The sequence below is a fragment of the Panthera leo genome, chromosome D4 (assembly GCF_018350215.1).
Source record: "Panthera leo isolate Ple1 chromosome D4, P.leo_Ple1_pat1.1, whole genome shotgun sequence".
Classification (NCBI taxonomy): domain Eukaryota; kingdom Metazoa; phylum Chordata; class Mammalia; order Carnivora; family Felidae; genus Panthera; species Panthera leo.
Genome location: NC_056691.1, coordinates 17730983 through 17757672, shown reverse-complemented (window position 1 = coordinate 17757672; position 26690 = coordinate 17730983). Strand labels below are relative to the sequence as shown.

Sequence of the window (26690 nt, the reverse complement as noted above, 5' to 3'; positions counted from 1 at the left end):
AAATGCCCCTTTCTCAAAGGTTTGTCAAGATCATCAAGTGACAATGCTCAGGAATTGCATCACGCAGAGCTCGGCATATCACAGGAGCTTGATAAATACTAGTTCTTCCTTCCAATTATGTATTTTGAATTGGCCTCAGGATGCAGCCGATATTTAGTGTAGAACTTAAAACATATTTGGAAGGAAGATGTCTGCGGTGAGAAGGAAGGAAGGGAAGGTGGAAAGAAGAAAGGAAGGGAGGAGAGAAGGAAGGAGGGAGGGGGGGAGGAAGGAAGGAAAGAAGGAAGAAAGGAAGGAAGGAAGGAAGGAAAGAAGGAAGGAAAGAAGGAAGGAAGGAAGGAAGGAAGGAGGAAGGAAGGAAGGAAGGAAAGAAGGAAGGAAGGAAGGAAGGAAGGAGGAAAGAAGGAAGGAAGGAAGGAAGGAAGGAAAGAAGGAAGGAAGGAGGAAGGAAGGAAGGAAGGAAGAAGGAAGGAAAGAAGGAAGGAAGGAAGGAAGGAAGGAGGAAGGAAAGAAGGAAGGAAGGAAGGAAGGAAGGAGGAAGGAAAGAAGGAAGGAAGGAAGGAAGGAAGGAAGGAAGGAGGAAGGAAAGAAGGAAGGAAGGAAGGAAAGAAAGAAGGAAGGAAGGAAGGAAGGAATTTCATAGTTCTGATAGAATGTGCAAATAGACACCATTTCAAAGATGTGTAGGCAACCGCTACTGGGCAAAGTGTGCTTTCTCATAATTTTCCTTTCTCCCCAAAGTGCTGTACAAAACTGGTCTTCTGTCAAGAAAGCCCTAGAACAAAACAGGAGGGCAGCTTTGGGGGCCACGCTCCCCATGAGCTGGCTTGATTTGGCTGTCGCACGCTTCCAAGGGGTATGCGTGTATTCCCCTTTGGTTTTCCTGAGCACTAAATCCTCTTGATGCATGCAGCCAAACTCCCACTTAACTCTCGTTAATAGTGACGTTTTGGAGAGCCAAGCATTTTAAGTGTAACAAATTGCCATTGTAACCGCTGCAATTATGAGTAAATTTGATCATGAAAGAAGCCAAGGCACTGTAACGCAATAACTTTGTAACAAAGCTATCGTTCTAATAAGGATAAAGCACCACAATGTTTTCCCCGGATGCTTCATCAGCTTCCTTGAATGCTAGAAGTGGGGGAGGGTGACGTTCAAGGAGGCGCTCCCCCTCCCTCCCGGGATGCCCGTTACCCAGCGTGTGTGCTTATAAATTCATAAGCAACGTCAAGGTCCACAAACCCCAAGACACATTCTTGACGGTAGTTGAGTGCTGGGGTGACGGATGAACCTAATCTGGACCATGATGTACATATAAAGAGGAATGCTTCCCCGATGATGATCCCAGAACCTGCGCGCCGTACTCTTACAGGGGAGGAAAGAAAACACGCCTATTTCTAGAAACGAAATACCGGGTGTGTTGCAAAAGCACGCGGTTTTCCAAGTTTCCGTGTACCGTTTAGCCACACAATTGCCAACTACCCACGGATTCAGATGGTCTATGATGTCATTCTACTACGAGCTGAAGTTTAGCAGCTTCATACCTTCCAGTGCAATGCTGAATACAAAGTTTTCGGTAACACCCGTCTCCTCCTCGACTCCTGGCTTAAAGCGGGGAGGGAAGCTGACCACCCCACAGGGCTTTACTGAAGCTCCCAAGCAAAATTCTATCTCCACCCTTAACTCTTACCATAGTGATGCCACCACATCTTTTTTCTTTTATTAAGGTCTGATTATTCTTTACAGGTTCCAAAGTACGGGGATTTGACAGATCCTTCATACGTTTCTGGTGAATGCACGAATGAATGAATGAATGAAGCAAATACTTTTTTTTTTTTTTTTTTTGCGCTATCTCCAACTCTATTATAAACGGGCGCGCACGCACTCACGCACGTAAATAAAACTACCAAATTGTTTCTGCTTTCACAGAAAATGCAAGAAGCAAGAAGAGACAAGCAGGTTTCATCCCAGTAGGCACCTGGCAGCGGCTTCTCACAGTTGGCAGCGAGTTTCTGGCCAAAACAAAAGCACGATCCTATGGTGAAATGCATTCTCTCGTCACACTCTCAGCTAACTAAACCCTGCATCAACCTGATTTACTGGTAAGCAACCTGACCTGGTGTAACCTCTGCCACATAGCAACCTGTCGAAATATTTATCGACGGTTGTTAATGCTTCTTGGAGCCCTCTACCACCACCCCCCCCCCCCCCCACATCCCTTTTCCCCAATCTCGCTTTTCATGCTTCCTCACCATCAAACCTTCACCTTCGGTGCTCGGAACATAAGGGTGGAGGATACCATACTCGCTCCGGAGATGAAACTGGAAAATCAAAATATTTGTCCTGGCCAGCAAAGTAAAACACACCAAACCCACTTCCAAAAAAAAAAAAAAAAAAAAAAAAAAATCACCCACGAGACAGACATTTTAAACTGGGAAATTCAAAGAGTTAATGATGTATTTTTCAGGTTCCCAAAGTCAAAATGTGCAACGTAATGTAACGCGTACTGACAAGCTGAATCTACAAACTGCAAATTGCACAGGAGTGAGATCACTCAATTCCCCCCCCCCACCCCAAGTCATACAATTCGTACTTCCAGCAACCCCTTGATTGGGCACTTGTCTTGTGTAGGGTTCGGGTAGTGGATGGAGAACGGACAAGTCCCAAAACCTGCGTAGTGCAAATCTACCTCACTGCACGCTTAGAGACATATTCCATTCAGTTGATCGTAGCTTTGTGCATAATCACCAGAACCTGGTGTAACCCAAATGTCCTTCAACTGGGAAATGGACACGGAAACTGATATACCAACACAACAGAATACTACTCAGCAATAAAATGGAATGAACCACGGACACAACCACCTGGATGAAATCTCAAATGCATTTTGCTAAAGAGAAAAGTATCCAGATGCAAAAAAGCTACATGTTACATTATGTCTCTCATATGACCTTCTAGAAAAGGCAAAACTATAAGGGGCAGAAATCAGGTCAGTGGTTCTCAGAGCTCGGGGCAGGGGGTGACTCTAAAGGAACCCAAGAGAATTTCCGATGGTGAGGCATTTTTGTTGTTCTAGATTTTGACTGGCATAGCTGTATAAGTGTGGCAAAACTCACACAACTGCCCCCTATAAAAAACAGATTTTGCTCTTTGCAAAGTGTAGCTTAATTGAAAATAAAATTCCTTCAAAACGAATTCACGGTTGGGGAAAAGAAGTCAGACAGCGGTTGTCTCCCCCCAACTGGAAAGGGGCTTGAGCGAAACTTGTGGGGTAATGGCAACAATCTGTACCTTGCAAGGGACCCAGGTTACGCACCTGTATGCATTGGTTTACTACCTGTGAGTTTCCCTGCATGCAAATTGTATATTCAAAAAAGCTGAAGATAAATAGATTAATGACATGCCCCACCTGAAATATTTAGGAGGCCTAGGCGGACATCTGCAATGTACTTCCAGATGCATCGAAAACTCAGGTGGATTGATGGACAGATAAAGACGGACAGGTGCAGAGACGTGTGACGCAGAAGTATGTTAATGGTAGAATCCAGATACTAACTACGGTGGTGTTCACTTGGGGCTCTCTAATGTTGTTGTATGCTTGAGAACTATTGTAATAAAATAGGACAAGAATCACTTCTAAAGAACGAAAATACATATGCAATATAATGAGGATTTTCCAGGATTCAATAACTACATATTCCACTAACTCTTGAAAAGATGCGAGCTATCGTTTTTCCTATGACTATCCTTTTCTCATCAGAGAACATATTATTCAGATTCAAATCCTGTAAATTATGCCACCGATGCACAGCTGTGCCTGTCACTTCACAGGGTTTGTTCAACTACAAACTTGAATTAGACACACAAGGCTGAGCCTGGGCTCTCTTATCCGCTGATGATAGGAGAAAACCGACCCTTACAGAATCCTAAGTCCCCGCCACCGAATTAACTCGCGACGCAGGAGCTGGTGCAGAGGGAAAAACTGTCTATCATTTCATTCCCAAAGATGTAATCCCAGCGCTCCCCAAGGTCTGAGCTACAGAGTCATAAAACTGAAAAAGGCCAACTTACTTACTGGTGATTCATCTTGTTATCTTCATTTAGGCGCACACGGGGAGCCTTTGCCCTCTCGGGGTAATTTGGCATTCTCAGATTCCATGCCAGGCTGGACTCCTGACCCTGTTCCTATCAGTTAATTCCAAATGCTGGTTAGAACTTACGGCTCTGAAGTTGGAACCTTCCCCTGTGTGTGTTGGCGGGGGGGGGCCCTGCTACAACTACACGGCTTTGAAATTTCCAAAATCAAGACATCTACAAATTGCGTTGCTTTGCCTGCAGTCAGGCAACCTGAGATCTGATCAGAAGGATGATGCTTTCATTTAAAAAGCCCTGTTGTGACAGCTCCCAGGTTAGCTGCAGTGACCCTCTACCCCTGCTCTCTCTCTTTCTCTCTCTCTCTCGCTCTCTCTCGTAGAGGCTTATGGGTCAGTTATACAAAGCTCAGTCTCAAAGAAAATTGGCTTTGTCTCTTGGAATCAAGAAGAGTTTATGAGATGTTTCACAAGGGGCTGCAAGAGTTTGTCTTTCTACCAAACAACAACGAAGCAGTCATCGTCAGGCTGGGGTGGGGGTGGGGGAGGGAAGAACTTAAGGGCTGGATTACAGATACTATTCTAAGCTGGGAAACCCATCTAGATGCCCGGACATACTCTTGTCATGGGATACAAGGTTCCCCGGCTTTTCAAAAGTCTGCATTATACCACTTCGCTCTTGCAAAAGACCTAGGTTAGTACCTGTTTTTTGCTAACTGGAAGAAATCCAAAGAGTATTTTGGCTTTCATGAAAAAAAAAACAACAAAGCAAAGCTGAAGCTCAGCTGTGATTTTGCAGTGAGCCATCACAAAGGTAGCGCACATCCCAAGCCGTGAGAACGGCACCGGCACGCTCCTTCCTGGGGAACGACACTCAGCAGCTGAACACTGAGCTGGCCGAACCACAGCTTTGAACTGTGTCTGTGAGCATCTGTGCTTGATCTCGATTGATTCTGTGCATCCACATGTCCTAAGGTATCAGAAAAGCCTACGAGAGCTTCTTTATGGGGTCTGGAAGTGCTCAAATATTTATTTCCATATAAATTAACGGTCATTGGCTCTCTGCTTTATGCCATTTTGTTCCCAGGAGGCACCTTAGCTGTGCCTCACTGTGGGTACGGATGTCTCAGTATGTCTTTTTCCCTAACTGTAATCTCAGAATGATTTAGGTATAAATTAAGTTTGCCAGACTTACTAAATCATAACACAAGGTACTCAGCTAAATTTGCATTTTAGGGAGACAACCATTTCTCTTAGCGTAAGTGTAGCCCATGCGATATTTGAGTCATGCTCCTATTAAAATGTGTTATTTTATCTGACAGCCCTAGGTATAAATATAAACTTGACATGAGTTAGTGAAAAGCTTTTAAAATACATTAAAAGATGCCTTCAAAAGTCTCAGCTTCAGGGGCACCTGGGTGGCTCAGTCCATCAAGCATCCAACTCCTGGTTTGGGCTCAAGTCATGATCTCACAGTTGGTGAGTTCAAGCCCCAAGTGGGGCTTTGGGCTGCCTGCACGGAGCCTGCTTGGGATTCTCTCTCTCTCTCTCTCTCTCTCTCTCTCTCTCTTCTCTCTGCCCCTCCCCCTGCTCATGCTCTCTCTCTCTCTCTCAAAATAAACAAAAAGTCTCAGCTTTACATTGTTGCCAGCATATGTGTATAGACTGAAGCTGGAGACTAGGCCTTTGGCCTAGTAAACCTAGACTCCAGTTTTGCTAGATGGTAAGCTTCCTGAGGGCAATGACTACATCTGCTCTCTTATCTCTGATGGCTGGCCCAGCACCTCCTACACAAGAAAAATTTGAAACAATCCACAGGGAGACTGAACAGATGGGTGAAATCTGATTTCTCTCTCATGCTGCATCATTCCTAGAAGACTTCAGTTTTCCCTGTGTTAAGGAATGACCGCATTTTTTCCCAATCCTTCAAGAAATCTAGAACTTTGTCGTTTTCTCTCTGTGTATAGATGGGTTGAAAAGGGGTTTCCCGGGGCGCTTGGGTGACTCAGTCAGTTAAGTGTCCGAATCTTGATTTGGGCTCAGGTCATGATCTCACGGTTCATGAGTTTGAGCCCCACACGGGGCTTGGGATTCTCTCTCTCCCCCTCTCTCTCTGCCCCTTCCCTGCTGGCACTCTCTCCCTCTCTCTCAAAATAAATAAATAAAATTAAAAAAAAAAAAGTTTAAAACAAAAAAAGAAAAGGGGTTTCCCACAGGTTCAAAGGGTAAGTCTGAAAAGCGTGTCTGTATCTTAAGACCCATTACTGAAACATTCCATCTACAGCAAAAGCTGCCCTTGAGCTTGGGCCGAGCAAATATGTCCTAAGGACTCAGTCTTGTGACTCCTCTGCTTGCTCTGCTGGTCTTTTACACTTTTTTGGTTTTTTTTTTTTTTTTGGAACTTTTAAAAATTTGGTTCTCTCGTTGTTGTCATCTCAGAAGGTATCCCGTTTTCCAAAAATCAGAGAAAGTATTTAATTCTTAAAAGGACTTGTACTAAGCATGATGTCTTGCTGTGTGATACTCCCTTCTTCGGAACTTCATGAGCATCAGTAGTAAGTAGCATTCTCATCATCATGCTCTTGGATCAGTGAGAGACGTCGACTACGACAACAAAGAAGCAATGTTATTTGCTCCTTGTTTAGTAGGTGCGTCGCTGAATAGGTAACCCCAAGACTAACCAGGTTACTCTCAAGTCTAATTGCACATTCAGCCCTTTCAGGTAAAACGGTGCCTTGGAGGGCAGCTAAAAATGCTGAAGGAATATTCTAAGTATTGTGGAGAAATGGAGGAGAAAGTTTGGAAAGACACTGGAAAGAGATCAGAAAAAGGGCACGTGTGGTGGGCACTGTGGACCGGTGGTAAAATCACAAGCGACGCTGGTTCAAGATGGCGATTAATGGATTGAAATGAACGTTAGAAAATAGCTCATCTGCTCCGTGATTTTATCAGCGAAATCAGCCCAAGGAGGAGTGGCATTCTAAGAGCAACCGTGAGCTCGTCGTGAAAGCTGAGACCAGGATCCAAATATCCCAATGCCTCTTTCAACCGATAACACAGTGTCTCTCCAACTGGTTGCTCCCCGCTGTCTGCCGCAGAGTGAGACAGTACCACGTACGCCTCCATAAAATGGTTTCAGTTCTGGCAAAATAAGAGAGACTTACAAACAACATGGTTTTTGATTCAGATCGGTAACAAAGAGGCAAGTAACACGTTAAGGCCAGTCAGTAGCCAGGAAGAGAAGGTTAAGAGTCTACTGTAGCAAGGGGGATGGGGGAAGGTCCCTCAAAGGAGGTGCCCTTTGCTTTGGTATGTCAAAGATGATGAGATATCCATCACACAAAGACCAAAGGAAATACGTTCCAGGCAAAGGGAAAAAGAGTAAGAGTTGAGAGTTTTGAGAGGTAGGCCAACGTCGCCAACTGTGATAAGTAAAAAGGAGGCATTTCAAAAACTAGGTCAGGGAGGTAGGAAGAGACCAGATCGTGATAGCCTTTGAAGACCATTAAGAAAAAACTGGATTTTATTCCAAAGGCAACGGAAAGTCATTGAAATATTTGATCTATGTGTATCCTAAGAAACATACTTTCGGTGGAGAACGACTGTGGAGAACAGTAAGAATGAAAATCCAATTGCTGTGGTCCAGGTCAAAGATGATGGTGGAATTAACCAGACTGGTGGTGGTACATGAGAGGAAAGTCCACAGGTTTGCAGACTGCTCCATTTTTGGCTTGAGCAACTGGATAAATCATGGCACCATTTATTAGGAAAGAAAGAGTTGAGGGCAATGGTGACACACAGGAATTAAAAGTATCATATGTGTCATACTAAGTTTTGGATACTTCCTAGACACCTAGTTGGAGATGTCAGGTAAAGGAGAGAAGGAGATATAAATGTGAAGCAAGGACACCAGCATAAAGGTGAGCCCTGGGCTCTCCAAAATACACAGATGAGCCAGAGCGGGTGTCATCGATGACAAAGACAGAAGGTGCACGAGAGGCAAGAAAAAACTGAGAGAATATGGTCTCAAGCCACTGAGAGCCATTTTTCCAGAGGAGCAAATAAATGACTGACCACTGTGTCAAGTGAAAGGTAGAGTCAGATGAGATCAGAGATGGATCCACAGGATTCGAAATAGCAAAGCATCGTTGATATCAACAAAAGCTGTTGCACTCTGGATAGTTTTTTTTAAAAATCGTATGGTATGGAAGGCAACTAATCAGAGCCATTTTTATGTGTTTGTGTATCCTTCCCAAACTACCCTGTGTGCGTGGAACTATATACATATACACATAGGTCCTTTCTTTGTGTTTGAACATTAAACATAAACGGGAACACATGTTCTATTTCTTTCTATACTGCTTTTTTAACTTTATGTATTATTCCGAAGAACTTTCCTCATCAGTATGTCTAGATTTGTAACACCATTTTATTAGCTACTCACTGCTTTGTTGCAAGGGTTTAACCTATGCTTTTGATCTTTTCCTACGTGTACAATTCATTATACCATGGTATACTCTATACTTCTCAAAGTACCAGCATGAACAATGTGGAGTCTTCACATGGAGGGGAGATCTGGACATAGGAGTTAAGAGATCACCCTACAGAGATCAAAGCTAAAACCAAAACTCAAAGATTCTTTCCGTTGCACCATATTGCCTCCTTTTATGTTCCAAGAATTGATTTCTGTTTGGCAGAACTGAGTACAAACACAAAATTCACAAGCACTTCGTAACAAATCAGGCCTTTTCAAGGGTGATGTTCTAATTAGATTCCTTATTTACTCTTGCATTCATTAAAATAAATGCAGGGATCAGTATGCTTGCTTTTCAAAGCCAGACAATTAACATGGCTTTGGGTTTCCTTGTCGTTGGCTGGCTTTTGTTTGTTGTTTGCTGTTTTCACTTACCCCTTAGGTTTGCTTACTTATTTCATCCTGACTTGCCCTGGGGTCCCAAAAATTCCCTTCTTAAGACCTGCTATAGACTAAACGTTTGTGCCCCCCCCCCCAAATTCATACACTGAAGCCTCTGACATCCAATGGGATGCTATTAGGAAATGGGGCCTTTGGGAGATGATTAGGTCACAAGGGTGGAGCCCACATAAATGGCATTAGGGTCCTTACAAAGGGGACCCCAGAGATCTCCCTTGCCCCCTTTTGCCATGTGAGGGCACAACAGGAGGACAGCTGTCTATGAACTAAGAAGTGAGCTCTCACCAGACACTGAATCTACTAACATGTTGACCTTGGACTTCCCAGCCTCCAGGACTGTAAGAAATAAATTTCTATTGTTTATAAGACACCCAGACTATGGTGTTCTGTTATATAGTGACCCAAATGGAGACAAGACCTATCTAGAAATTTAGAATGTTGTCATCACCCGACATTTTCTAGATCAAGCACCTACTTTTTTAGAATCTGATACCTTAGAAATACTACCCAAACTAAGAAAATAATAAAGATTTTTACATTTTGTATCCTTCCTGCAAGTGGCTGAAGTGACATGCGAAATCCGTATCGACCCTACCTTTCCCCATCAAGTCTCTCTTTCTATTTTCACATGGCCGTCACTTTTTTGGCCATTTGTTCTTTTCTTTGACTTGTCCTGTTTCCTTCAGCCTTCATTTCCCGTTAAGGCTCTTCCCCCAGTGCAGTGACAGGTGTCGGTGGAAAAGTGGGCACAAGCGAAGTGGGCATGCGTGCTCCGTCCTGTCCTCGGCAGCCTTTGCTTCAGAACTTAAGCGACCTGAGCCTCTTCTCTGTGCCCGAAAGACACTCGTATTTCAATTTGGAGACTGAGACACAGAGAAAAATCACCTTTGAGCCGCTCAGCGGAGCACGACCAACCAGCACAAAGGCTGGCATTCAGGTGAGGGTAAGACCCCAGCAAAGTTGCGGAAAGCGTTGGAACCCGTCTTTCGTGCCTTCCTCCCTTTCTCCCGACACAGCCCACTCAAGGGGTCACGCACTGGGATGCCTCTCGGCTGCGTTTGCTTCGGTCCGCACAAATATTTTTAAGCTTTCCAATTATTTGCCAACATGCGAAATCGGGAAACGTTACTCACGGGTTCTGTGGAACGGCTCCCTTACGCACAGCGGGGTTCTCCACTTCGCTGGCTGCCCAATTATCTTATATCTGGCCCATCTCACTCATTCTTCTGATCTGCACTCCCAGTGTAGGTATGTGAGTTTATAACCTTTCAAAATGAAGGACTGCCAAGGGCTCTCTAACAAAGACTTGGCCACCTTTCCAACGTCGCTGAGAATTTTATTTTTGTTTTTTCAAATTCACTCCGGCCTATGAGGGATCTGGGTCGCGACCCAAACCTTCCCACCAAATAACCCGGCAGCGTACAATCTGATTCTCTGGTCTCTGACCATCCAGACATCTGGTAGACCTGACAACAAGACTGTAGGGAAGGGGCGGTGGAGAACACAGCAGAATCTATACATGCCTCCTTCCGTCCTCCCCATACTCCCAGCCATCCTGCCACCATAAATGTGCCAAAGGTTGCAAACTCGCGGCCGAAAGGCTTTTGCCAAGCGTGTATGTGTTCTCGAGGGGTTTTTCAAAGACACGGAAACGCTACCCAAAACGAGACAGGACTTGACTCTAATGGCTGCACTTTGCAGCTGGAAAGGCGGCAAAGAAGGCAGTCTGGAAGAAGAGAGCCCCCAGTATGCCCCTTGACTGCCACGTCCACGTCCTCCCTACACATCATCGGAAGCAAGCCCATGCTGCTTCCAGAAGCACTCATTCTCGGGACACTCGGTAACTGTCGCTCACCGATGACACACTGAGAGGCATATGCGCGACCGTCACAGTGATGACAGCTGCCAAGAACACAAGGCCTCGGGTGCCTGCCCGAGAGAACACGGCCACTGTCATCCCACCTCAACACACCCAGGATCATCGCGCACGGCTGGATGGGCACCAGCCCAGGAATGTTCAATTAGAAACCGGCACTTCACGAAAGAAAGTCAAACCATTAAGCTATTATCACGTTTAAAGGCAAAGAGCAGAAAATTAACCTGCCAAAGAAAAACAGTTCACAGGAGCGGCTGGAATGAGGGCAGGTGGGGCGAGAGGAAACGGAGCGTGGCCTGAACAGGAAGCACCTGAACTCAGGTGAAGCCAATTCCGCAGCCGCGTCAGGCCAAGTGCAGTCTTATTAGGAAAAAGGCGGAGCTGCGGTTCACGGCTGGGAGTCCGGGAAGATTGAGTTCAGACGCTTCTGAGCATGTATCTCTCACCAAACAAGGTTTCTTCACTTCCAAGGCTCTGCTAGTGATCGGATGCATGTGAACAGTTTAGAACTAGTCTGTCTCAGAGCTACGAAAAAGAGGTAACTAATGTGCTAGTTGTCTGGCTGGACCAATTAGAGATCAATCAGAAGCGGAGGCAAAATATTCCAAAGCGACAAGGTGAATCCATGGGGAAACGGGGTTTGACTGATACCCCGTTTGGACTGGGGATTTGTACAGCCCCTCAGGAACACTTCAGGACACTTACCCCATCACATGACCACACGTCTTTCCGTCTTGAGGCAAAAAGAGGAAAAACGCTAGTCATCTGAAAATCAAATCCTGGGCACAGGAGGTACCGACCGGGGTCAGGAAGGAACCTGAACTTCCCTGTCTTCTTTCCCAGGTCTGATTTCCTTCTGATCTTGCTAACCACATCCAAGCACCTCATTTCTCTCCTCCTTCCTTTCTCTATACCCCTTTATTGTCGTTGTACGATGCTTGAACACTCAGCCTGAAAATTCTCTTCGGAGGAAATGGCTTATGTATAAATGTAATGAATGGGCAATAGCTTTGTGAGCTAAAGGCTTGCACTTAATTCTGGCCCACATTTACAGAGGGACAATTACTGCTTCCAGAGAATAAGTAAGGGGCTTCAGATATTTAAAGAGCTGTTATGTAGAAGTCTGGAAGGCAAAAATATGGGTAGAAGTTACAAGCAAGCAGGTTATAACTCAACAAGTTAAATCTCTTCCATTATAGAAATGTTTCCTTTGTCCAGTACTGAACTCTGTCACTGGGCCTACTTAACAGGTCTGAAAAACTCCCTCTTAGGACGACACTGGAAGGTATGCCAGCATTGGTAGGAAAGAGAGAAGTCTAAATCTAAAGGTCCTACGATTCTGCAGTAAATAATATTATACGAATAGGTTTTTTTTTATAATGAGATACACGGTCATACACATCTACGTGATCGGGCGGTTTGACAAACTTGAACTTTAGGAAGAAACTAGACAGGAGAGGTGCCTATCCCTTACCCCATAGCAGAAGGTGACCTTAGGGATCCCTGGGTGGCTCAGTGAGTTAAGTATCTGACTTCGGCTCAGGTCATGATCTCAGGGTTTGTGAGTTCGAGCCCTGCGTCGGGCTCTGTGCTGACAGCTCAGAGCCTGGATGCTTCGGATTCTGTGTCTCCCTCTCTCTCTGCCCCTCCCCCAACCCGCCCTCTCAAAAAAAAAAAAAAAATTAAAATTTTTTTTTTGTTTTAAGAAGGTGATTCTATCCTAGATCTGGATAAAAACTGACCTGTAAACAGACTTGAACTCAGTAAAAGGACTGGAATAGGAAATTTAGGATTCTGGTTTTTCTGTTCTGGGTAAGAAGGAGGAGAAGGAAAAAAAAAAAAAAATCCCGCCTCCGCCCCTGCCCGTGTCTGCATGGGCAACACAAAAGCTATAAAGAACTTCCATTCTGAAGCTCTCTACAGACGACAGCCTCCCTGACCAAATGCCAGAGGGCTGGCAAAGATTTCTAAACAGATTAATAAGAGGCTTCGGAGAATGTTAACTCAAAACCGTCGTTCCTGAAATTTAGCTGAGGTCTCTTGGAGAAAAGCTGGCCAGTCAGAAAGAAAGACACGGATAAGAGTGTCGTAAGAGTCAGTGATCCAACTGCTGTAATAATGTACCGACACTCTCTGCAAGACTGTCATTACCGTACTAGGGATGCTGTCTTAGAAGTCTGTGAATCGCTGTCATTTAAAAAGCTAATCATAACATAATGTTAACACACGGAAACCAGGCTATTCTTGTTCCCTGGGCTCATGCACCCCAACTGACCAGAGCGTTTTCTTAGCACCAGGAAGATCCTTCTTATAGTGTCACCATTTTTGCATTTCCTTCTTTAGAGCCCTCTAAATAAAAACAAAAGCAGAGGGGGGGGGGGGTGGAGGAACCGTGCAATTTACTACAGGAAGCAAAAGCCAGGATGTGTTTACTGTGTGTATTTCCTGCAACTCACTGGTTCAGTTTCTCTCTCTGAAGATAATGGCAATCAGAAATGACACACTGCCAATGTTTTCCAAGCCACTGATGTGGCCCCATCACCCGAATCACACACGTGCCTCCACTCTAGCACCCAAGCCGTCCACCATACACACACCCAACGGCAAAGAAAAGAAGACCTTCCTAAGAAAGGAAGTCCCGCGGACACTAGGTTTATACTCCCAATGAGATCGGCTATGAGTTGGCCACATAAAGTTAGCCAGCACACGGTGACACGGTCTCAAAGGATCTCCGCACAAAACACTTATTCATCAGAAAGGGGAAACGAGTCATTTTAAAGTAGAGAAGACTGGGGGCTCAGAAGGGTAAGCATCCAACTTCAGCTCGGGTCATGATCTCATGGTTCATGGGTTCAAGCCCTGCGTCCGGCTCTGTGCTGACAGCTCAGGGCCTGGAGCCTACGTCAGATGTTGTGTGTGCGTAATTTACAAAAAAAGCGCTAGCAGTTGAAAGAGGAAGAAAAAATAAAAAGAAGTCTGACACGGTATACAAAGAGGGTGTGGGAAAAACACAACCACACGTATTCTTGGCTCAGAACAGAGACAACTGGCAAAGCTTGTACGAAATCGCTAGATTGGATAATAACATTAAATGACTGCTAATGTCCAGAGTTTGGCCAGAACGTGAACCGTTTGTACTTCCGGTTATAGTAGCCGAACGTCTTTGGTTTTAGTCAATACACAGTGAAGTATGTAGAGCGAAAGGTGCCTCGTGCTCGTGTGTGTAATCTGTTCCCAAATTTTCAGAAAAAAACTTCTAGATGCAGCTACGGACACACACCTACACGTGTGGGCGGGGGGGGGGGGGCGGGGTGTGTGTTGTGAGTGTGGACAGAGAGGAGAGAGAGAATACGATCAAATGGTAAAATGTAAAACGTAAACAACATTTGGGGGATGTGGGCAGCTTACACAGGGATTCTGCACAACGTTTTTGCGACTGCTCTAAGTAAAAAGTTTTTCAACGTTACAAAATAGTAATAATGAGGGGCCTCTGGGTGGCCCAGTTGGTTAAGCATCCGACTCGTGATTTCAGCTCAGGTCATGATCTCACAGTTCATGGGACTGAGCCCTGCGTCGGGCTCCGTGCTGTCAGCACGGAGCCTGCTTGGGATTCTCTCTCCCTCTCTCTCTCTCTCTGCCCCTCCCCTGCTCATGCTCTCTCTGTCTCAAAATAAATAAACTTTAAAACAATAATAATAATAATAATAATAATGACCCATGTTGGCCTGAGCTCTTCAAGGAGGGAGCTGGAACAGGAGAAATAACGTAGCACACGTCCCTCACACCTGCTCCCCCATCCCCCACGCTGAACAGCACCGTAATGTGCTGAGTTTCCCTGAAGGCGACTGTGGAGGCCTGCGGTGACTTCTCCTAGGGCACAACTACATCTCCAAATCCCCAGAGCCTGACCCAGGGCCTGCCATATACTAGAGGCTCAAGAAATGGCCAATGAATGAATGAACGATCTGTAAGAAATATCTGCAAGAAACTGTAGACAGCCCCCAATTTGAGGCACCCCACGGGCCCAGTTGGTAGGATTGCGGCCTCTCGTATAAACAGCTGGGTGGGAACGAGGGCAGGAGGCGTCAGAATAAAGAGTTAGGTACGGTTCTCCCAAGGGGTGTTCTTTTTATTGAGGAGGAAGGGGAACTGAGCACATCCCCGAGAGCTGGCCTGAGATGGCCCTACCCCTTTGGTCTCAGTGAAGAAGGGCATACATTCCGGGTGTGATGTGGGCCGGCATCCAAGGTCTCTATCGGATCCCGCGTGAGCTATCCGATGCACTGAGATAAGAGGAAAGGAAGACCAAGATTTCCCAAGATAACACTAGAGTCTGAAACAACTCCACATTCAGTAAACCCTTCATTATGAACACAATGCCTCGTTACATTCTGTTCTTACCTCCCAACCCAACTCGTATTTGGTTTCTCAAATTCACACTGACTACACACATGAGCTACGAAATTGGAATCATTTTAATTACTGAAGTTCAAGAAAGCTTCAAGAAAGTTGGTTAGCAGATGAAAAACGTGACTCTGCTTCAAAAATTTAGCTAATTCAAGAACGTCCCGACAGACTGCTTTTCCAGAGACGTTCAATTCTGAGTGGAGATGAAGGGGGGGAGGGGGGGGGCAAAAAAATTTACAACCCTCAGGCCACCGGACTGCAAGTCTTAGGAGCTGTTCCTATAACCCAAAACCGGGTTACAGAAAATTGGGACCTACAAGCAATGTGCTTCCTCGAATCACCGAGATGCAATTTCGTGATCACGGACGCCGGGTGATACTATTCCAGAAACAAATTAAACGAGGCGAACCATGGCACCTGGCAGAGGGCAGGACTTCCAGTGGCAAACACGATTTGCATATTAATTCAAATAAGGACTTCTTGCTCTAATAAGGGATGCAATTTTCGCAGAATCTCTAGGCGAGGCCTGCTACTGCTCACGTGTAGGGACTTGTTCGCCAATTTATTTGAAAATGAGCTCATGTGGCAAAACATAACGGGGGAAGGAAACCTTCCTAATCAATACAAAGTCACCAGTGAGCCCACAGAGGACCCAGGGCAGGCTGGTACAGCTGCTCTCTCCTCTGCTTTTCGCCTGCCACGTCTGGGGGGCCAAGTAGCTCCCTCTCGGAGTCAAGGCCTTTCTGTAACTTAATAAGGATGGGTATGTAACGCACCCTGAGTTTCAGCGGCCAGTGACTACTTTGCTCCTAACATCCTTCAGCTTCCTACCTCCCAGTGCAGAACCATCCCACCTCTCTAGAATGGAGTGGGAAAACGTGGACGTATCACACCTCCTTCTACGTACTTGCAAGGGGTATGTTGTCTGTATAACCCAAAAGGGCATAGGCTAAAGACAACGCGCAAGAAAGACACCTGACGAGCCCTCCCTCGAGGGCAGGAGCCGGCTTCTATCCCTTCCATGTTCAGTGTCCTTCCTGTCCCAGACACCGGGTGGCCAATGGCACGGCTCTATCAATGCCAGCTGAAATTGTGAGGACCCATGGCGACCTGAGGCCTGACCTACGGATTCTGTTAGAGACCCCGCTATGGAGTCTGCATAGGACCCCAGATCTACGTGCGACTTGTTACGATGGTGTGGAATTTTTATTCTTTCAGTACTTCTGAATCGATCCGTATCTCCTCCCACCACACTCCTCCCTTCTCCGGGAGGACCCAGCCTTATGATCCCCCTGGGCTGTTGTACCAGTGTTTTACGGCAACGGCATATTCCGGGGCAAATCAAGCCATCGTCTATGTTTGTCTGAAGAGGAAGCCAAGACAGTGGACCAAAGGACAGTATGGCACCTCCTGAAACTTGAACCTTCACGCTGGTCATCAGTTCCCAGTGTGATATTACCAATGAAAAATGCAGAAGCTTTGCCTCTTGGTCCCCACCCAACTGGTTCTTCTTACCTTTGGTTCCATTGAAATGAAACTGTGGGTTCCTCTGCTCGAGAGAACTGACCTTTTAATCGTCCTGCTATGATAGAAATGGTAATAGTCCTTCAGGGCTCCGATCTGCAAAGACAGGAGGGGAAGAACAAAAAGGAGTTAATGGAGTTCAAGGGAGTCTGCTGTTTTCCTGTTTTTCATTACAGTAAGAACACAAAACAAAAAAGAAAAAAAGGCCCATAAATTATGCAGTTGTCTGCTATGCTTAAATGTTACTTGAACCTTGGTGATCACTTTTCAAAAGAAGGACATGTGATATGAAATGGAGTGTCCTTGAGGCAGGGACTGCGGAACTAAAGATTATAATGGGGCAGCTTAGCCTCTCTGTATCTCCCTTTTAATGTTTAATTTATATGCAGCATTTTAAGTAATTCTATATCCATTTATATCCAAATGTGGGAAAGAGAAAAAAAAAATCAAATAGCTATCTGGTTATAAAAACACATTGCGTTCTGTTTGCTGCGAGAAATGTACAATGAGGGACCTTGTTAGATTATTTATATCATCAATTTGAAACAAGTCCTGAGCAGTTGGTCATTCACAGAGAAAACACCACTTGGTTTGTTTCGCGACTTAAGTAGACAGTATAAATACATAGCAGTTATTCATTTACTGCAAAGCTCAAAGTCGGATGGCAGTCTCTAAAACAAGACAAAGATCACAGACCCTACCTATCGACTAAGCATCCCGGGCAAAAGAACAGTTTGGTCTACGTTATCTGAGTCCCTTCTTTAACAAATTCATCTTCCCGTTTGTGTACCCTCTGTTCCGTTAAAAAGTTAGGTCTGTTCAGGATAGCTCTGAAAACGAGTCACTGTCCACTTGAGGCAAACAAACAAAATCCCAGGCAGTCATAGTCTCTCAGCAGATTATAAGATACGGATCACATACATGGAAATTGAACAATACACCAAACGAAGACAGAAGACTTTGGCTCTCATTCCGGCTGACACAGCTCAGAAGTGGTTTCTTGGCTAAATCCCATGTACTCGCTGTGTTTCCATTTCCATTCTTATAAAACTTGAGGTTGGACTAGTTAATTTCTAAGACCACCGCAGCTCTCCAATTCCATTCTTTGATACTGACCCCCTCCCCACCTTTTTTTTCCCCCCCTTTGGGTAATTACATCCAATGGCTACTTCTCCAGAAGACCATGGCTCTGCCCTAAAAGAATGACCATCAACAGGATGCTTTCCAACTAGGACAATTCAAAAGTTGGGCTTTCTTAATTTAAAAAAAAAAAAAAAAGTCATTGGTCCAGCTTTATTTTTCCAGATAAAAGGTTTATTTTTTTTTTAATTTTCTTCTTTCCATCACATTTTCAATTATCCACCGCACTCCTCTAGTAGGGATGATCAACCCAACTACTGCACCATTTAAGAGTCATGCCCTCACTGGGACTTCATGCTCTAACTTAAGGTCTCTAATCATTATTAGATTTGACAATTTGAAGTCACACATTTTTAACTCACGGGGAAACTGCCCAGATGTACCCAGAAAAGATCGTGGACTCTGTCTGAAGCAGCAGCGAACAATGAGGGGGAGGGCCCAATGCCAGCCTCAGTCTCCAAGAGTGTTTCAAGGAGGGATTTACGAGCCAATCTTAAGATTCCTGAGGACTAAGGGTAGAATTCACAATGGGCTGTGTAATCCTTTATAAGAAAATCTTAAAATCCCAAGAAGCTTAGAGCTTTCATCTCATGTAGCTTTTGTCAAGAGTGCTCCTTGGGTAAACACAGTAGTTCTTGAGGAAAGGAACAGAAAATCTTTGAGGAAGAACGTTACACAGAACCTATCACCAATGTGAAAAGGGTCAGTGAGTTGCAGACCACGGCCATGCAACTATAATGGAAACGCTTTGATTATAGGAAATAACTGAACTCAGTTGAACTAGTAAACTCAAATATGGATAAAATATACCCTGAAAACATATTCAGATCCATTATGGCCTCATTGGTAAAGACTGGAATCCCGGCCTTCTGTAAGGTGTACGAAGCTGGAAAACAGAACCCTTGTCCTCGCTTTGCTTGCTTTGGGATATTAGATACGTCACTTAACCGTTTTGGAGCCTTCATTCCTCAACTGTAAAATAAGGACACAGGTGGCATAGTGGACAGATACCGGAGTCAAACGGGGGGTAAAAAAAATGTTTATGGGTGAATGTGGTTATAAGAACTGAATGTAGTCACACAAGCACTGCCTGGTCAAGCCACTGCCTGACACACAGTGTCACATTACCACTCTCCCTTTCAATTTAAATATAAGTCCTATGTTCTCTCACCTCCTATCCTGCAATTCATCCCTTGCCTCTATCCCTTGGTCAGAATTCCTCTTGGTCTACCCTAGTATCACCTCTTAAATTCCTTTACGTAACTGGCAAAAGTCAAAAGGTCTGATGACACGCTCTCGGCGAGGACGTAGGCACAAATGCGGCTTGCGTAGGATTGGTCAAGAGCAAGCCCCGAGACAACCGTTTGGAGAGCCATTTGGTGCTATCCGTAAATTATAAGCTGTACCTAACCTTTGGCCCAGGCTTTCCACTTCTAAAATTTATTGGACAGATACGGCCACTTATGTCTGAGAATGGAGGTTAGAGCAAAGTTTGTAAAGCAGAACGATACAAACAACTCAACAACAAGCTATAATCCATAGGTCGAAGGTAGTAAAGGGAGGGAGGGAGGGAGGGAGGGAGAAAGAAGGAAGGAAGGAAGGAAGGAAGGAAAGAAAGAAGGGAGGGAGACCACACGACCCAATTTTTGTGGGAGACCAAAGAAGGAATCTGAATTACGTATATGCTTAGGAGTAGAGGATGTTTCAGGAAGAACACTCGAACTGCATAGAGGGCCTTTCTTATTCTCACCGTTTATGTGTGTGCGTTATTTTTTAATGAACAAAAACGATTTAAAAATGAAAGAAATCACACAAATACATTAAAGGGCACATACTCAAATCCCACCTTCTTTTCCGGGGACGAATGTGCTCCCCAAAGTCTGCGTGCCCGGTACAAGAGCCGCGTTTATGCGGGCCATTGAATCTCTCGGGCGGTAAGCTCTATTTTGTCTCCACCTTTCAGGGCTTCTGTTTCCTCGGGAGAGGGGTGCAATGGTGTCCGGGGACTGACTGATGTCTCATTTATGGAATGCCCACCATGCACCAGGCAGCTGACCGCTCTTGTACATGTTGTCATATTTAACTTAATGCTCCCCAGGAACCCTGGGAGATAAACCTCATCCCTCTAATTGGATGAAGGAGGTCATCGAAGCTCTGCCCACGTGTATACAGCTAGCACGGTGAGGTGGGAAAACGCAAATCCCTGTTCGATGTCGCGCATCGGGGTGAACCCAGGTAGTAGGGTGCATCCTAGAGGTGGGCTCACCCCCCCATCCTTCCGGTGAGTTCTCCTACACTGTGGAGCTTAAAAAGCTAGACTCGGTGCAGCTAGGGTTCTGACGTGACTAAGGTTCTACCAGTCAAAGACGGACCACGGCATCGTGGGGCACGTGCTCGGAGGCATTTACGTGCGTGGCCGTAGGGGTGGAAGGAGTCTCGACGTCTTGGCTGCCAGCTTTCTGCGCATCCGTGCCGCCCGTCCCGTTTTCCGGGCGAACTGGTAAGAGATCGTAGGAGACCTCCAGCGGCAGCAGCGGGAAGCCTCCCCCGTTCCTCGGCGTTTTGTTGAGGATGAAGCGGCAACCCTTGCCAAGGTCCATCCCGTGACGTGGCTGTGGGGGCACGATTCTGAACGCGTGGGCTTCTCGACCGGTTCTGCAAGCTACTTAATAGTCTCTACTGAGATGCCTTCCCAGGTAGAACCAGTGGGTCCCGTCGTAGGCTTCCTACTAACTCTTAAAACTGGACCGATCAGAACTTCTGAAAACGTAGCCAACCCCTGACACACTCTCGTACAACTTAGAGCCCCTCCGAGTCATGTTCCTCTTGAGTCACGGGCTATGGGGCGCCCGTCAGCCACAGGCCCCTGGATGACTCACTGTGTCTGTTCCCACCTCTTGTTCGAGGAACACACCTGCTTCTGGTCTTCTCAGAGCCACGTGCACCAGATCTCCTCTCTCAACTCTGTTCTCTACAACAGCAGCCGGAGCAACGCCCCAGAAGGCAAGTTTGGCTATGCCACACGTCAGTTCACCTGCCTACGTGTTGTAGGGGCTTCCCTGTGCTGTGAAAAGAAACCTTGAACGCTAACGAAGAATATAGTTTATACAGTAAAGCAGAGTAATCCTATCATCGTAACACCTATGCTCTGCCCGGAACTATTCTATGTGCTTCGCCGTGCTCGGTGAACGAAGACCATCCTCCTACTCCGACCTGCGGGGCCTGCCTAACCCGGCTCTCTGGCCTCGGCATGGGTCACACGGGCTCTCAGTTCCCTGGACTCAGGCTGCACTGGCCTCTTCAGCTCCCTGTGTCAGACCTGCCGCTCCCTTGACCTGCCGGACAAGGAGCCCCCCTGCCTCCTCCCTCTCCTCCTTCATCTGTCACCCCAGGTAGAAAGTCTTTAAAACCCCCGGGCCAGGGACGCCTGGGTGGCTCAGTTGGTTGAGCGTCCGACGTTGGCTCAGGCCATCATCTCGGGGTTCGTGGGTTCGAGGCCCACACTGGGATCCTCTGTCCTCCTCTCTCTCTGCCCCTCCCTGCGCAGGCTCACTCTCTTGAAGATAAATAACTGAAGAAAAAAATGTTTTTAAAAACAACCCCCCAGGCCAGCTAAGCTCCCACCAGCTCCCAGAATCAAAAATATACGCCCGTAGTTATACCTCGATTAGAACAATTATGTGTTCAACGTCTGTGCTCCCAACTCTATGCCTGTACGTTCCAAGGAGATGGAGACACAACTGCGGTGCTTACCATTCTGTTTCCAGCTCCCGGTACACGGCTCAACACAGAACAGGTTCTCGGCAAAGACTACTGATTGACGACGTGAACATCGGAAGCCTTGAGCTGCTAACGTCGCACACGTTAGAGCTAGAGCTGCTTCAAAATCTCTGGTATCACAGGACCATCAAATTAAGGCTGGCTTCAGCAGAAATAATTTCATGCCACCTTAACTGCCAAGGTTATGGTGCGGAAGGTGATGCAGGCTGAGACGTCTCTATGCTGGTTTTGTTTTTGCAAGACCACGGCTGACGAGCAGTGTGCCTTAGTTCAATCATTCTCCATCATTCGAACAAAGTAATCTTTCACTTTTCAGAGGGACACACATTTTAAAATCTAAATATATAGATTTAAAAGCATGTTTGTGTCTCTTTTCTATTCATATGCATGTCCCTTATTGGCAAGAATTGTGTCTTTTATATTCTTTCAACGGCACGGAGCACGCTGAGGGCATTTAATAAACATTAAGAAGAAAAATGTCATAACATGTTGGGAGTTATTCAAAAGAAAGACAGAGTATGAAAACAGAGCAGTAATGTTATCTATAAGCAGGCATTCCATCTAGCTCCTCCAGGGTAACGTAAAACAAAAGATGACTGTGTTTATCTGTCACGAAATACCAACAAGGGCTAAAACAAGAAACAATATATAACTAACAAAGGGGCATTTTATAAATAAATCAGAAACCATAGGTGTATAAGGAAGTATGAAATCAAGAGCAGAATCACCAAAGCTCAACCTTTTCCTTAATCCCACCTAAAAAGAAGGAGAATAATTCCTTCCCTCTGGCCCCTCTCAAGCTCCTTTTCTGTGCAGTCACATGCACACACTCTTCCCGGCCTCGGAACATAACCCTATTTGACACTAAGTTGATAAATTTCATCTTTTGTTCCCAATTCTGTCAAGCATTTGTGCCTTTTCTTCTTTAGTGGAAGCCTCTCACCCTTGCACCCAGAATTTCCCTAACGTGACCCTCTCTCAAACCAAACTGCTCTTAGAGAAGTTTTTTTAAGAAACCATTTTATACTCAAGTGTACATGACTGATAAGACTCAATGTCTTAGTTCTTCCAGGAACAACTGAATTTGATCAGAAAATCAAAACTGAAGCCAAATAAATGAGTCCGTTATATCTATAACTTTAAAAAACAAACACTGTCAGACAATGATTGGAGGGTGGTTGGAGGGTTTTTTTTATTTTCTGCCAACAAGAGAGAACCTTCCAGGCCCTAAATGCTTATGTCACAAGTAAGCTATTGACTTCTGAGCAGAGGGCTAGGAGCCAGAAGACCCACATTTTATCGTGACTTTGACCCCGCTGAGCAGCCGTGCAGCCTTGCTGAATTCATTCACCACCAACAGTCTCCCCTGTGCTGTAGCTAAGATCCTCTCCAGTCTAATGACTCCAGGTATAGAGTGTGTACATTTTTTTATACTCCAGGCACACGGTTTGCAAATTTTTCATACACAGTTCTAGAGGGTGAACAACCATGCTCAGGACTGAGTTGTTTCCAGGGACATGGAGCTTTTCAGCGCTTAACCTGAGACAACTCCCCATCAAACCTGGTCACCCTGGTCACGAAGCAGTCATGTCAAGGGCCTGTGGTCACCTTCATGAACGCTGTCTGCCTTGTTCTCCCCTCCCGCCCTCTCTAATTTACAGATTTCCCCAAATTCTGAACTCCCTTGTGAAAGGTAACTGACCCCCATTCTACACATTTTTTTTAAACAGGCAAGAATTTGAAAAGACATTTCACAAAAGGAGATATGCAAACAGCCAATGAGCATGTGCAAAGATGCTCAAACGCTAATTAAAATCATAATAGTTCTGTACGCACACACAAATGCCTACAGGTTAAGGACAGACAATACCACGCTCTAAGATTGTGGAACACTAACTCTCACCCCTAGCTAGTGGGAGTGTAAAACGGTCCAATATCTTTGGAAAATCGTTTGGTAATTTCTCACGAAATACACATCCTCCTCATGAACCAGGCATTCCATTTCTGGGTATTTACCCAGAAAAAAAAAAAAATGAAATTCTACTTTGAAACAAAACTGATACAGGAATGTTTACAGCAACTCTCTTAATAAGAGCCCCACGCTGGAAACAATGCAACAGGTAAATGGTAACAGGTACATGGTAAAATAAATTGTGGTATATCCCCATAGCGAAATGCCCAGCCATAAAAAGGAGCAAACTACTGATGTATGCAACAACGTCGATGAGTTTCCAAACCTCATGCTGATGCAGAAGAACGCTTCCTGCAGAATGCCACTGGTATGAAATCCTAGGACTATGTCAAACTATGATGACAGGAAACAGGTCAGCGACGACCTAGGCGTGGAGCTGGGACTGACTGGGAAAACCTGGAGAAATGTGGACGGTTGGGAATACTCTGTATCTTCAGGACGGTGATAATGACATCAGTGGTAAGTGCTTAGGTGAGCTGGAACCAGTTCGTCGTAGGCTTACAATCCCATTTCACCTCTCCCCAACACCCTGCTCAATGACGTCACACTTGTGACTTAAAATCAACAAGGACGGAAGTATTAACATATCAGGAAAAATTGGCAAAGACTACAAAATTGGGGCTTCTTTTCCTCTGGAAGAATCACTTGTTTAGTATTTATCAGCACATCACAGGGCACGCAGATTTGTCAACACTCATCCGACATCCTACAAAAATGGCTGCACTGGGCGGGGGGGGGGGGGGGGGTACGTCAATGATACGTCAACGACATTGATTTCAGAAGTTATAAATTTCCCTCTACGGATTTCTGGTGCACTCTCTCCCATCTGTGAGATGACTTACAGACTGGAAAACTTAAGAACCAGTTACGTGGGGCTGGAATTCACCTGTCAGCCCACATCTCTTCCCCCGCTCAGGTGAGACGGAGAAGAACCAAGTGGCAAAGCCCACAGGTCTTACTGACCAACCAACCCCTTTCCAAGGCTCAGCGTGGAAAGGCCCAAAACGTCAACGTGCTGAATTCCATTTACAGTTACAGAAACAGCAACTAGATAAACTGCTTCTCCTTCATGTAAATGTTTTCTCCGGTGCCTCTTTTGTGCTTCCCCGAGAATATTAAAACCTCTGCAATAATTTGCCTCCTGTGTTCCAGACTCTGTGACATTTAAAGTAGAACCTAAGAGAAGGTGGCCATGACTGCTTTCCCCCAAGTCACCAAGCACACGCCAACCTCAGGGTCTTTGCACTTGCTTTTCCTTTGCCTGGAATCTTCTAAATCTGACACACATCCTCTCTGCTTTCAGATCTTTGGCCAAATGCCCCTTTTCAGGGAGGCTTTCACTAACCACCTGATTTAAAACTGCCATCACGCCCTCCAGCATAGCCCGCCCCCCCCCTTTCTTACTTTTCCCTGTAACATTTAACACCATTAACGTATATTATTTTTATTTATCCCATTTGTTATTGGTCTTCCCCCATTGGAATATTAGCTCCATAAGGGCAGGGTTTTTTTGTTTTATTTCACTGATAGATTCACCCTAGCTCCTTTTAACAGTGCTAGGCTTATCCAACAAATGTGTCGAGTGAAGGAATGGCCCCTGTCCTTGGGGTAATCAAAGCCAGAGTGAGCATGTCTCTAAACCTTTGGGAAAGTTTCTTGCTCATTTCTTTCTAACCCCTTCTGTGACAGAACATGAACATATAATGCAACATATGCGTTACGCTTACTAAATGTTGCATGAAGGAAGTCCCCACATGTTAAACGTGTCCGAGAATTGAGAATTTCCCACTCGCCAAAGTCTGCCTTTATATTTCTCAGTTCCCTCCCTCGTCCCTTCATAGTCAATGACCTCACGGACTCACTGAACAAAAGCGATACTTATAACAAGGCTGTTGAGTTCATTGACTATTAAAGAAGAAGGTAAGTAAATGCAGAAACCTGATGAACCGCTAATATGTACGGAGTGCAAACCCAGGCATTACTGCACTGGGTCCTCGTCACCCAACAGTGGGAAGCAAGTGCCGTGATTTCCATGTTACACGCGAGAAAGAAGAAGCCTACAAAGTTCAAGAGCTTGCCTAGGGCCACACAGCCGGCAAAGCGTGAAGTTCAGGGGGATCCCGGGTAGCCTAACTCCACAGCACGTGTTCTTAACTCCAAAAGATGTTTTTTCTGAGGATGAATTTAAAACCATAGCTACCCAGAGATCTCAATTACCCAGAAGACTGTGCTCTTAAGAGCTGTACACAAAGGGGATGTTTCCTAGGGATATTTCTATCCACTTCGAGCAGATGCAAAAGTAACTTACGTTAAGTATCTCCATGTGAGAAAGTATCTTTAAGGCGTACCCTTCAGGCTGAAGTTCAAGGGCCGTTCTAAGTTAAACAGTATTGTCTGGCACCATATATCTTCGATACAATTGCACTGGCCACGGAGTGCTACAAAATAACATGAAGGGACCTTTCTTAGGCTTTAGTTTCGAAAATCAGAGACCCCTTGTGATGTCTTCCTAAATCCCTTCAAGTTCAGGCTCAGCATCTGAGCTCTTCAGAGAGCTCTTCAGAAAATGGCGTTAGGGCACATGAATTCAGAGAGGAGGCACTACCATATATATGCATATTTTTTAATCAGGGTGCTCAAGGAAAGATGAGTCATCTGTATGATTTCAGTGCAATGTTCTAAGATAGGCAGGCACGTGATGGGTTGAAGGCTGTCCCTCGCCCAAATGTGCGCATCCCAATTCCCAGAACCTATGAAGACGTCACCGTACGTGGCAAAAGAGACTGTGCAGCTGTGATAGAGCATTCTGAGACGGGGAGATTGTCCCGGGTTATCAGGGTGGGTCCAATGTAATCACAGGCGTCCTTATAAGAGGAAGGGAGCCAAGTCAGACAAGATGTGATGGTGGAAATAGAGGGTCAAAGAGAGAGACGGGAGCACAGATCAGAGACGGGCGAGGGGAGAGAA

At 45.5% G+C, this 26690-nt stretch overlaps 1 protein-coding gene across 3 annotated transcripts in view; it reads right to left on the bottom strand.

Moving 5' to 3' along the window:
- Positions 1-26690, bottom strand: part of PCSK5 (proprotein convertase subtilisin/kexin type 5) — a 447663-nt gene that overhangs the window by 388494 nt on the left and 32479 nt on the right. For all 3 annotated transcript variants that reach the window (XM_042911954.1, XM_042911956.1, XM_042911957.1), the window contains exon 2: positions 16823-16927. In XM_042911954.1, the coding sequence (XP_042767888.1) occupies positions 16823-16927 (105 nt within the window). The remainder of the gene's footprint in view (positions 1-16822; positions 16928-26690) is intronic.